Here is a 14,211-nt window from a genome sequence, read left to right on the forward strand (position 1 = left end):
TGCGTCCTGAGGGCCCGCTCCGTCGCAGAGTCGCAGGGGCCGCCATTTTGGTTTCCCGCGGCCTCAGGGGCGCGCCGGTGCCGAAGTAAACAAGGAGGCGGCGACGTCGAGGAGAGGGAGCGTACGGCGGGAGCGCGAGCCCCGTTCGGCTGGCGTTTAGTCGGGGGACGGTAGGGCGGCGAGGAGCTCTGCTGTGACGGATGAGGAGGCGTCGCAGGCCCGGCCTGGGCTGAGGAGGCCGCAGGTGAGGGAGCGAGCGGGTGGGTGGGCGCGCGGGAGGGAGGAAGGGAGGGCCCGTCTCCTTGGCAACCCCCTCCACCCAACGAGCCAATCCCCAGCCCAGATTTGGGCTCGCCCGAGCCGCCTTTTCCTGGAGCTTTTCGCCTGTGATTTGGGGACTGTTGGGCCGGGCACCCCTTCTTGCAAAAAAGCGAGGAGTTCAGCGTGTTCTTGGGCTCCTCCTCATTTAAAGGAGCATTTCGGCCTGCTTCTGGGAGAAGGTAAGCTGAAGGGGAGAGGTGGATTTCTCCCTTTCTCTGCATCTTCTCACCCCACGTCCACCCGGCCAGGAGCTGAGGGCGCTTCTGTAAGATGGATGCACTTGGGCCCCGCTTGAACTGCCCGTGGCTCAATACTGTGGAATCTTGGGATTTGTAGTATTACAAAGAGCTTAGCCCCCTTCCACACAACTGAATACAATCGCACATTATCAGCATTGAACATGGCAGTGTGGACTCAGATAACCCAGTTCAAAGCAGATATTGTGGGATTTTCTGTCTTAATATTCTGCCTGTGCGGAAGGACCCTTAGTCTTTCCTCCCGAATTATATTTATTTATTTATATCCCGCTTTATTTCTCTATGCAAAGAGTCAAAGCGACTCACAATCAAAAACATTACAACTTCAAATATACAATAATAAAAACAGTGTATCATTATATACTATTATATATTATTATTATTAAACTCTCCCGCAGGACTCGATGCGGCTTACAAAGGCCAAGGCCTCTACAACAGTACAAACCTAAGCAAATTAAAATAATTAAAGCAATCTAAAACAACAAGCAATGAACAATCCAATAAGACACAATAAAACTGGGCCGGGCCAGAGTAAGGGTACAAGGGTTAAAAGTGCTGATGTGACAGGTGGAAATGAGGCTTATGGACAGTGCAGTGTGCAGCGATCTTGGCTCTAATAAAGTGCTTGTGGGACTTGGTAATGAAAAGTTTCCTATTCAGGAAAGGCACATCGGAACAGCCAGGTCTTCAAGTTCTTTCTGAAGACTGCCAATGTAGGGGCCTGTCTAAGATCTTTGGGGAGGGTGTTCCAGAGTCGGAACACCCTCCCCAAAGTTATAAATATAACTCCCCAGAGTTATATATTATCAGTAGTATATATTATATTAATTTATATTATATTTGATATATTAGTATTATATTACAACATCTATATAAATAAAAATGTAATGTTCAATTGTGGGATTAACAGAACTCAAAAACCACTGTACGAATTGACACCAAATTTCGAAACAAGACACCTAACAACCCAATGTATGGCCTTCACTAAAAAAAATGATTTTGTCATTTGGGAGTTGTAGTTGCTGGAATTTATAGTTAACCTACAATCAAAGGGCATTCTGAACTCCACCAACGATGGAATTGAACCAAACTTAGCACACAGTTCTCCTGTGAACAACAGAAAATACTGGAAGGGTTTGGTGGGCAGTGTCCTTTGATTTTGGAATTGTAGTTCACCTACATCCAGAGATCACTGTGGACTCAAACAATGGTGGATCTGGACACAATCAAAAACATTACAACTTCAAATATACAGTAATAAAACAGTATATCATTATATACTATTATATATTATCAGTAGTATATATTATATTATATTAATTATATTTAATATATTAGTATTATATTACAACATTATTATTATATATTATATTGTAATGTATTATTAGTATTGTATTACATTATAATATTACTACCAATGTTTTATTTATATGTAATATATTATTATATTATATATTAGTATTATATTACAACATTATATATTATATTGTAATGTATTATTAGTATTGCATTACATTATAATATTATTACCAATGTTATATGTATATGTAATATATTATTAGCCTAGCACAATATTAGCATTATTTATTATTATATTGTACTACACCACTGTACTGCAATATTATTAGTAATATTACATGTAATATATAATATACAATTTTTCTATTATGTATTATTATATTGTGCTATATTATTATACCACAATATATATAATACACTATCAGTATATTTTATATATATATATTATATATATATACACACACACACACACACTAGTATTATATAATATATTGTACTATGTTATAAGTTGATACCCCTTAAAACTACAAATCCTGTGTTTCCGTAGCATTGAGCCAATGCCCGTTAAAGTTACCCTTTCTGGTACCTCACCAAACTACATGACAACTACATGATCTCTGTTTCTGTGAGAGGAGGGGTCTAAAAGGCTGGAGAAAGTCTGCAGTTGGCACTCTCTTTTTCCTGCATCCTCTACTGCTATGGCCACCCCATCAGAGGCTGAGGATGCATCTCCCCTAATTCTCAGTCTAGGTGCAGGGAATGCTGTGGATGTAGCATATCTTGATTTCAGTAAGGCCTTCAACAAAGTCCCCCATGACCTTCTTGCAAACTAGCCAAATGTGGGCTAAGCAATGCTACTATTAGGTGGATCTGTAATTAGTTAAGCGACCAAACCCAAAGGGTGCTCACCAAGGGTTCATCTTCACTCTGGAAAGTAGTAACTGGTGGAGTGCCGCAGGGTTTGGTGCCTCACCAAACTACAAATCCCAAGATTCCAAGGCACTTAGTTCAACAGTGTAGATGCACCCATAAACTGCTAGTAAGGAAAAGAAGTCTGAATTCAATGTGATCCTTTACTCAATATCTTCTGAAGTGGGAGAGTGGTATACATGTACTAGAACAAATTTCAGTACAACATGCTAATGTAAGCCTATGCTAATATAGTACAGTGGATCACTTATCTATAATGTATAACTCCTGGGCCTATAATGTATAATTCCTGAGAAAGAGGCTGTGCAGTATCTGTAATGTTGTCAATAACTGCTTTTGTGGGCTTGAATCATATTGAGATGTAGAATAATATTAGTGCTTGTGATATCTGCCACTTTAGATGTGTGATTAAGTGGCAATTCAGAGAATCTTCTTATGTTTGGGTCCTGCATTCCAGATGGATAGACTAATTCAAGGAAGCTACAGCCCAGAAACTGCAAGATCTGAGCAAGGCTGTTAATGAAAGGGTGACTTGGAGGTCTCTCATTCACCATAAGTCAAAGTAGACTTCATGACAGTTAACCAAACAGATATGCATTATTTTATGATATTGTTTCGTTCTTATAGTTCTCAAGACTCTGGATTTAAATATTTTCAAAGTCTTGCAGATATTTTCTCCTCTTTATCTTCAAACAGTACAGCAAAAAGTAATTAAAACGGAATACGATGGATAGCTGTTTGGCTTGTTTCTATGTAACAAGTCTGCACAGTGTAAACAATACCAAATATTTAACTTGTCTAATCAGAAAATACCTGGGGTTTGTTTATTTTTCATTAGAGGTTTTGATAGATTAAGTCAGGCCTACATAACATGGGAGAGGCCAAAATTAGATAGGCTAAGCCTCTTGGGGCCACAAATAGATTTTTAGCACTTCACTTTCCAAGTATGTTATAATTAATTAATAATTAGGATCATTGTTGTTGTTGTTGTTGTGTGCCTTCAGATCTTTTGAGACTTAGAGCAACCCTGTCACAGAGGTTTTATTGTCAAGATTTATTCAGAGGGGACCAGCCATTATCTTTCTCTGAGAGAGTGTGACTTTTCTAAAATCACTGAGTGAGTTCAGAGCTTTAGTTTAAACCACAACACCACACTTTCTTAATTAATTCTATCTCTTTTTCCTTCTTCTCTTTCTTTCTCTCTTTAGTTCCAAATGATAGTAATCAAAGTATGATGGTGTTAGGGTGTTAGGCCCAATTTGAAATTGCTATACTTGGTCCCATATACTGAAATAACACAGAAAGCACTATGTTATCTCTGTTCAACATACCTTTCACTGTTTATCATTATCTTGTGTTCATAAATGGCAAATTTACCAGACAGCGCTACAAAAATAACTTTATAATCTGAAAACAAGCGTATTTTGTACCTTTGCATTTTTCACTATTAGATTTTATATTATTTGGGTAGAATAATAAAGAGGAGGAGATCATGCCTAGTCTTAGGAAAATGCTTTCTAATGTATGAAAAATTTATCTTGAAAATGTTCTTATTTTAATAGAATGAAACGAGGAGGAAGAAAAAGTAACAAAGCTAGCAATCAGTTATCAGATGAGGAGAATACAATTGATGACAAGAAAATGAAAATTCCAGATGAAGAATCAATCAGAGATATTCCGAGTGCTGACTGGGGGAACCTTATTCCAGAGATTGTTCTGCACATATTCCAGCATTTGCCCCTTCTTGATCGTGCTCATGCATCACAGGTTTGCCGTAGGTGGAATCAAGTGTTTCATATGCCAGAACTGTGGAGATGTTTTGAGTTTGAACTGAATCAGCCTGCTACATCTTACTTAAAGGCTACTCATCCAGAGCTCATCAAGCAAATTATCAAAAGGCATTCCAATCATCTACAGTATGTCAGTTTCAAGGTAGCTCCTTTCAGTTTAAAAATAAATTAACTTAAATGCTTTGTAAATTGCTGGTCCTGTTCTGGCTTTGTATACATGTGGCAGTTCTGAGCAGATACTTCAGATATCAATAGATAAAGAAGAATTGAATCAGATGTTTTTATTTTATTTTGACTTTTGAATTGTTTTAGATGTGTTTAAGTGGTTTAAATTATTGTAAAGCTGTTATTTCCTCTTCCCTCTTGACTTAATAAAGTGCCTAGAAAGAAATAATTAATAAAATAAGTCCTTCTCTTTGGCAGAGAGGAATTGCTATTCATCAGGAAAATGAAGTTAAAAATAATGCATTAATTAAAAACCCCGGACTTGGTAACACACTTGCTAAACCTGAGCCAGATTAATCTAATTTGAACAAATTAAAAAATACACCTCATGCTGATATATTGCTACAACAAAGAGACATTGAAATATCAAAGTTTAAATCGTATAATCACAGAAAGAACATCTGAATTCAGGATTTAAGTTAATCCTTTTTTTGTTTGAGTTAATCAAACAGATTGGTATATATTTCTGTTGATTTCAAATAAAAAGTATCTTACTTAAAAGTGCTGTTATATTCCAAGGCAGTAAAAATCGCTTCATATAATTAACATGCCAAATTAAATGAAATAGATGTTTTTATATTTCAAAGACTTAAGTGAACCATTCATCTTTTAGCTAATGCAGTACCCTTGTAGAATAAATAGCACAGACTTACATTGACTTGTGATCATCTTCTGACTCTGACTTTTTTTGTAACTTCTCTCCTTTCTTCTGTATCATACTCTTCTAGAGAATGAATTGGGAACAAAGTTTGGAGAGCTGTGAAGGGGAAAGCTGTGAAAACACAGAATGAAAAACCATTCTGATCATACTATGAACTTTAGATTTCATGCATGTACTGCAAATGGGACTGGGAGGCTCCTAACCCTCAGGAACCTATTCAAGATACTTAAAGTGTGAATGTGAACATGTTTCCATTTAACACTTGGTATTTTCTGACAATATATTATTTATGACTAACTTCGTTTCATCCAGTTCATATACATACAATTTTGTTTCAGTGTTTACTAAACCTTTTACTATTTAACACTTTCTTATACCCAAGTTAAACTAACAAAGAGTAAACTTGCGGGAATTATATCGTAGTTTATTTGTAACTACAAGAATGTGTCTTGTTGAGATGTTGTTTTTCATTCTGTCTGAATGAGAAAGGGTAAGGAAGCAGCATTCCTTCTGAATGAGAAGCTAGGGGGAATTAATAGGTTGCCTTAAGTGCCCTACCAAAGTTCAGAAGGATATACTTTGGTATGAGTTGGGATTCTCTAGATATTATGTATCCTTTATTGGACAGTTTGGATAATGGTGAAGTTAAAAAGATAGCAGAAGTGTAACACCATGCATGTACATCTGCTGACTATTTTGTGGCTGTGGTTTCTAGCAATCCATATACACACTGAAGGTTAATACATTTCCATTCCTATTGTCATTCTCTTTGGATGGAGGAGGAAAGCAAGGGAATGTGAAGAATCTATGTGGATTTTAAGATTCGTTTTGTTTTTCATTGGATTCTCTCTAGATTCACTTTTGGAATTGCATTGTGAGGTTTGGCACAAAGCCTCTTGGTGAAAGCAAATCTGTGCCCACTAGGATATAATTTTGTCATACGGGAAGGGTGGGCAATTCTAAGGCAAAGGGATACCTCATTCAATAGGAAGTGTTGGAAAAAGGCCTCTCCTGGATGTTAGAATAGTCCTGGCCCATACTGCCCTCTATGTTCTCTAGTGAAATTAAATGGCATTTTGAGAAGGGAAAGTTTTTAAGGATTTTTTAAAAGGATATTTGCAGACCACCCTGTAAGATTCCTTAGGGAGTCAGAACAGTTCCCTAACCTCTAATAGTTGCCTACCCTTGATGCAACATCTTACTGCTCTTGGGAAATGCAATAATTGTCAATTGCCAATAATAATTGGCAGTTCGAATGTTAGTCTGACTGTTGAGAAGCACTGATATATTGTGTGTAATGCTAAATAATTAACTTCTTCTATAATATACAATAAATCTTTACTTATGTATATTCTGTATCTTTGCCTGGCTATCCTTTGCCACCAAATACCTTTGTGGCTAAGGCAAAATTGGCAAAATTCTCTGTATGAGACAATAATTTTTTTAACTTTATTTTTAACCCACCCTATCTCCTCAAGGGGACCCAGGGTGGCTTCCAGTAGAAAACACAGTGGCAATCGTTAAATAACAGGAACCAAGAACAACATATAACAAATCAAAAACCAACTCAATAAAAATTAATATAACAACATAAATAAACATAGCATTAAATATTTATCTGTTTCATACATTGCAGCCATCAGATAGTGATATTGTGTTGTCATATGTTATGGTCTGCTGTGGTACTATTAAAGGCTAAGATAGATGCAATCCTTTTAGTTGTGAGCCACTTTGAGTCTCCGTATGGAGAAAAAAAAGTGGCATATAAATAAACATAATTGCAATAACAAACAGGAAATAGTAACCCCTAATAAATTCCAGCGGCAATGATGCATTCTTTGTCTGATATTTAATTAAAAGTATACACTGTGTTTATATACAATATTTTACAATGTTTATGGCACCAGTATTTTAATTGAAAAACATGAATAAGGGGAATATCATAATAACAAATTTAACTGTCTTCCTGTCCTTGTACATAGTACTCTACAAAGAAAGAATCTGAGTTAAAAGAGCATATGATATAAATCTAAGCAGTAGACAAGGAGGAAAGGATATCAGATGGTTTTGATTATATGTAATATTGTTTTTTTATTTTTTTTTTGGTTTTTCCACAAAACAAAGGTGGGTTTTGAATACTCGTTGAAAGGGAACAAAAGATGTAGCCTGTGACACAAGTCCAGATGTAAGGTATAGCAGGACAAAAAGTATGTGGTTGTTTTAGAGAGCAAGAAATCCTACATGGATTAAGAGTCGAACTGGGCAAGTGAAAGTCACAGGAAAAGATATATTAAGGTGTAGGACTGGAAAAATAAAGAAGAATAAAGGATACGAGGGCTTTAAAAGTACTATCCAGCAGTAAAAAAAAAAAAAAGACCATCTTAGGTATTTTAAAATGGGCATCATATTTAGGGAGCCGAAATGTATTCACAGAAGAATGCTGGATGGAAGTGAGACAGTGGAAGCTTAAAAAGGAAGTGATTATAGTAATTATTGTAAAAATGGCTAGAGCTGTAAGTAGAATGTATGCCAGGGAGATTTTTTAAAAAATATGGAGAAATGGCATGATTTGGCAGTTGCTAAATCCAACTAACAAAGCAGAAAAATAGAGGAAAAATTGAATGTTCAAATCTCCCAATATCCAAAGAGAAACTGTGCATAAATTGACAGTAGGAAAAGGAATTGGAATGTGGTTAAGTAATGGAAAGTCCTAATTGGACTTTTCCTTGATGAAAGATAAATTGCAAAATGTTGTTGTAACTCCCCTTTTTGTCTTCCTAAAAGTGACAAGCAATGAATGAGCTCCTTGTTGATATTCAAAATCATTTGACTGGAATGATGCTTGCATCCTTTGACACTTTATTTCTTTTAAAAGGTGGATAGCAGCAAGGAATCAGCTGAAGCAGCCTGTGATATCTTATCACAGCTTGTGAATTGTTCATTAAAAACACTAGGACTAATTTCAACAGCTCGACCAAGCTTCATGGATTTACCAAAGGTACTTGATCATACTGACATCTTTTGTTCTAAATGTTCACAGGATTCAACTAATAAATTATGAATGCCTGAATTACTGAATTCACAGTGTGAAAGCTAGTTGAATATTTCTATACAAATCTTCTATAAACCCCATACATGACCCTAACATTTGTGTGAATGTACATATGCACACCCCTTTATTTTGTATACTTTACTGTTGTACAAACACTTGGAATCAAATTATGTTTCATCTCAACATTGAAGAGTATTGAATAATTAGCTCCCAAACGTATTGTTTCTCTCTTAAGTTGTTTGAATGGTATATGAACTGTAGGTTGGCATGGCCATTCATCATGGTGCTAGTTGGGATGAATGGCCATGCCAACCTACATGAGTTTCTCTCATGTAAACTGATCCTGATCTTGCTGTCAGAAATGGGAATATCTGCATCAGATGATGTGACACTTGCCCATCTCTGGAGGAAAAAAAACAGGCCCATACCTCACTTACAACTTAATAAAGCAAACTTTCATGGATCGGCATCATGCTTCTTGGAATCTGATTTTACCAGTCTGAGATGAGCTTGTTACCCTAAGATTACTGTGCTCTTTAGGCGGGACTTTGAAACGTTACTTATGTATCCAGATTTTCTACTATTGTGTGGTGGGTATAGTTTCACTTGTTGGTTTTCCTGTTTTCTTGTTCTACAGTCACACTTCATTTCTGCGCTGACTGTGGTATTTGTAAACTCCAAATCCCTTTCTTCACTTAAGATAGATGATACACCAGTAGATGACCCATCTCTAAAGGTACTAGTGGCTAATAACAGTGATACCCTGAAACTGTTAAAGATGAGCAGCTGCCCCCATGTTTCACCAGCAGGTAAGCTTGCTGACAGAACTGTCATTTGTGTTGTTCTCTTGACACAGCCACACTGATCAGATATCTGCAAATGTATTTTCTGGTCAACTTTAGATACTTCATAACTGTTGACTTTTCTTTAGCTGGTACAGTTATATGTAATCATACAATTTTGATACAACTGTCATAATATAAATATAAATTATGCAGGTTGCTAATTGTAGTGTGAACCTGGAATGTGTTGTTTTCCAAGCCAAGATATGTGCATTCAAATTGGATTGCCGTGTCTTTGGGAATTGAACATCCGTTTAATCACATTAAATTCGTTCTTAATAATTCCCATTAATTTTCAGCTATTTCAAACAATATGCAAAACTTACAGGTGGTTAATTTTTCCCACTACAATCAAGAGTAATTGGTATTACTTGTCTGTGTTGGACTCCTTTCATTCTGTTCAGGTTTAGGTTGCAGTATATATTTTGAAGGACCAGACTTCAGTTTCCACCCACCAGGCTTCTAGAAACAGTCGCATTAGTCTGTACAGAAAATACATGAGGCATGTGCATGATTTCCTGTTGCATAAACATTTTGGTGGAAATGCAGTTTGCTTGGCTTTGCCTTTATAAAATATAAGCATGTGGCAATGCATATTATTCATTTGTATATATACCATGATTATTTTGAGTTGATTTATTTATATTCTAATTATATTTTTTACAAAATTAACCATGGTGAGCATATGTTATCCCTTATCCAAAAGGCTTGCTACCAGAACCTCTGTAAAATGGATAGGGCAGGAGTGTATTATATCAATGTTTTCACACCCCAGCTATTTTTATGCATCATCCAAGCCATTTATTTAAATAGTATAGTGACTGTCATTACATTAATCACTTCCACAACATATGGCCTATATTTTGGTAAACAATATATCTGAATAAAATGTTCCATTACAAATTGGTCTTCATTTTAGGCAGTGATAAAGTGCAGTCTTTTAAAAACCAATTTGAGAGCTGCTACCCCTAGCACTGTTACGTTTTCTTCTTGCCTCTGTTAATGAACTTTTTGGGAAATTGGGTAACATAGAGACCACATTAATTAAGAGATTAAGCATATGCCAGCAATCCAGGTCACTTTGTTATTTCTCATAGGGAAATGCTTCGACTCTGTTAAATTCATGTTTCAAAAGGATGACATATTTACTAGACTGTAACTCCCACATCACCCCAGTACCATCATTGATGAATATTACACTCCAGCACAAGAAGGGAAATCTTGCTTGGAAAGTATCATTTTATCCCCTGATTTTCATTTCCAAAATGCTTAAGCTCATATCTTATATTTTGTAGATTAAGGAATGTCTTCCATTTACAGGACAGAATCTTCATTTCCATGGCAGGTTGGATATGAGCTCACATTCTGAAGTTTCATTTTCTTTCTTAGGTATCCTCTGTGTAGCAGATCAGTGCCATGGTTTGCGTGAGTTGGCACTAAACTATCATCTGCTAAGTGATGACCTCCTCCTTGCTTTGTCTTCTGAAAAACATGTGAGATTGGAACATTTGCGCATTGATGTAGTCAGTGAGAATCCGGGACAGACACACTTCCACAAAATTGAGAAGAGCAGCTGGGATGCCTTTATCAAACATTCTCCCAAAGTGAACTTAGTCATGTATTTTTTCTTATATGAAGAGGAATTTGATCCGTTCTTTCGTTACGAAACCCCTGTCACTCACCTTTATTTTGGGAGATCAGTCAGCAAAGAAGTACTTGGCCGGGTTGGAATGACATGCCCTCGCCTAGTTGAACTGGTAGTGTGTGCCAATGGATTACGGCCCCTGGATGAAGAATTGATTTGCATTGCAGAGCATTGTAAAAATCTCTCTGCTGTTGGCCTTGGGGAATGTGAAGTCTCCTGCAGTGCCTTTGTTGAATTTGTGAAGATGTGCGGTGGCCGCTTATCTCAGCTGTCTATCATGGAAGAAGTCCTGATTCCTGACCAGAAGTACAGTTTGGAGCAGATTCATTGGGAAGTGTCAAAACACCTTGGTAGAGTTTGGTTTCCAGACATGATGCCTACATGGTAGAGACTCAAGAAGGCAGGGCTTGTGGAACAGGATCTCCTGTTTTGGGCATACCAGACAGCAGCTTAATATATAAGCTATTTGTGTCCTAGAAAATCTATGTAGTAGTTAGTGCTGGTTTTTAGAATCAAAGTTCATCAGGGGAATCTGAGGATATTTTGAAGCACTTGTCTGTATAAAGCCTTTTGTAGTTTGCTCTTTTTTCACTGAGACAAATCCTAAATATATGTACAAAATGAAATACTATCACTTATTCATGTAAGTTCCATAGTTTATAATTGGTTTACATCTGGCACTTCATTTACGTACCATGATAGATGTGACTGACTGAAATTCAGTTTTCAAAGTGTGGGTGAACACTTCTGTAATTTACTTCTGGAAACACTAATAGTGCATAAGTTATAGAATAATCGGCAGTTTAGACTGTAAATATTCTGTAGGCTGTTCGGTGTTTTGATAATAAAATAATGAAGAGCAATACAGCAATGTAGTTCAACATATTTGTATACAGGAAATGTGTTTCATCTGTGGCTTATTAAATTGCTCTAGATAATGTACTCGTGTGTAAATTACTAACCTTCAACATTCTTTCATTTTTATGCATTTTTTGAAATGGACATCTGATAATCGTGAAATGTTAATATGTATATATAAATCCATTTTAAGGTATTACTAAAACTCAGGTAGCTAAAGTATTCTAGTAAAAGTATGTTGTATTTTGGTGATTTTCTTGGACAAGTGTTTTTTCTAACACTTGTTTTGTAACATTGCTCTTATGAATGTTGCATATGTTTTGCAGTAAATGAAACCAAGCTTTTGTACCAAAAAAATTAAAAATATGAAGTGGTTTTTGGTGGAAAGAAAAAGGCAATGACTTCATGAATCCTTTGGCTACTTAGAGCAGAAGGTGGCAAGTAAAATTTTGGAAGCTGCTATTGTTATGCTTGAGCACCTTATATTAGTCCTAAAAAATGAGAGATTGGGGCTATTTTTGTCATGTGCAAGGATAACACCCCTTTTCTTAGGAAGAGAACATTTAATTTCTGAAGAAGCCTCTGTACAGTAACATCTTGCAAAACTCTTTCACATGGACTGCAATCAGCAAGTTTTACCTGGACAGTACCTCATTTTTTGGTAAAATATAACAGTATAGAGGCTTAAAAATATCAATTGCACATAATATTTTACTGAATCAAGTGGGTCGTTTGGTAGCTGGTTCTGTACATACTTCTTTGGATAGATAATTAATGTAACAATAGCATTCTCTGAGATCTCATAAATGGATCATGATGCAATTTGGAGATTTTAGCAGAAAAATGCATAACCACATGAATATTGGGGAGTAGGACTCTATTCTAGCTAGAAAGTGCCCCTATTGTTAAACTTCTGTGCACCAAATGTACTGCCAAGAACAATCTATTCAAGTGCCAATCTAAACATCTGATTTTGAAAAAAACATATTTTGTTTGGGGGGGGGGGGGTTGAGTTGGTAAAACCTCGTGATTGAAATGCAAGCAGATTTGCTTTGAATTTGTTGTAGCACTGTAATGTTGTCTTGATTTACACATGTGCTCAGTGTGCATACACAGTTTTAAAGAGAAACATTACTAAGTCCTGTTGGTTCCATGACTTTATATATTTTTAAACAATATTTATGTCATAGTTGATACAGCTCAAGTAATATGGTCTGCTCACCTTTTGGGTGCTCAAATTTTAGAAATACAATTGTAATGTGAGACGGCCTTTAACAGTGAGCTATCCCAGCCCTCTTCTACACTGCCATATGATCCAGGTTATCAAAGCAGATAATCCAAATTTTATATAGCAGTGTGGATGGGGCCCCAGTTCCTTAAATTGTTCTCCTTCTTTCCAAAAGTCTATCATCTCAGAGCTGAGGAAAGCCTTTCCCACAAGATCTGGTTGGTAGCATGTTTGAATGGGTGCTGAAGGTTGAGATTTACTTTTTTTAAAGTCTGAAATAAGACCCTCAAGGCCAACTGCAAGAGAAATACTAGAGGACTGGGAAGTTTAAGCATATGTGTACTACCCCGCTGCCAAATATTAAGATTTTGCCAGAAGCCATGTTTCATAGATTGTTAATCTGCTATAAATTACCTTGGCACTTCTTTGATTCTAAGGCATGGTATACATTTGAACAAATAAAATGCTGGAGTTTTTAGGGTACATTTGAAATAAATTTATATTAGGAATATTGTGTTCTTGTTCTGAAACTCTTAGCAGCTGGAAAATCATTATGTGACCAACAGTGGGTATCTGTGGAAAGGTAGTCAATAACTCTGGGGACTAGGATTTGATTCCCTGCTTGGCCATCCATGGAAACCCATTGTGTGATCTTGCATGAATCAACACACTTTCATCTCCAGAAACCCCCATGATAGGTTCATCCATAAGTCAGAAACAACTGCGAAGACTTCCAACAACACCAACAGGGATAGTGTTCTGTTTCTTCAAGAGCTCCTGCCCCCGTCATCCTCCTCTTTCCTTTTGAAAGATTAATACTTTCCTGTCTTTGATCAGAAAAAAAATGGTTCAGTCGTTTCAAAGAAAAGATCCACTCCAACATAATTCCATGCTGTGCTTCCCCCCAGAAGTCATTCATTTCTGTGTTTCCTTGATAAGTCCAGGGAATGTATCTATTGATATGAGGGATTGCACTGTATATTCCCACAGCTAAGTGAGTAAACTATATTCTTCAAGTCATGTGGGGTAGCTGTGTTTATTTTGGTTTTAAAATGCATATTTAAGTAATATCTTTCTTAATATTCAATTGTAGTGATGGGAAG

General features: G+C 36.5%; 1 protein-coding gene across 3 annotated transcripts; it reads left to right on the forward strand.

Annotated features, from left to right (window-relative positions):
- Positions 1–11,964, forward strand: FBXL3 (F-box and leucine rich repeat protein 3). Of its 3 annotated transcripts, none has more exons than XM_060769445.2 (5): positions 1–244; positions 4,370–4,739; positions 8,359–8,481; positions 9,173–9,344; positions 10,767–11,964. In XM_060769445.2, exons 2-5 carry the CDS (start codon positions 4,371–4,373, stop codon positions 11,408–11,410), a joined length of 1,308 nt encoding a protein of 435 aa, XP_060625428.2. In that variant the 5' UTR covers positions 1–244; position 4,370; the 3' UTR covers positions 11,411–11,964. The 3 variants fall into 3 exon arrangements, with proteins under 3 accessions (XP_060625428.2, XP_060625430.2, XP_060625429.2); XM_060769447.2 differs by having other exon boundaries at positions 9,236–9,344; XM_060769446.2 differs by lacking the exon at positions 1–244 and adding an exon at positions 356–500.
- Positions 11,965–14,211: the final 2,247 nt, after the last annotated feature.

Source organism: Anolis sagrei, chromosome 3, assembly GCF_037176765.1.
Source record: "Anolis sagrei isolate rAnoSag1 chromosome 3, rAnoSag1.mat, whole genome shotgun sequence".
Classification (NCBI taxonomy): Eukaryota; Metazoa; Chordata; class Lepidosauria; order Squamata; family Dactyloidae; genus Anolis; species Anolis sagrei.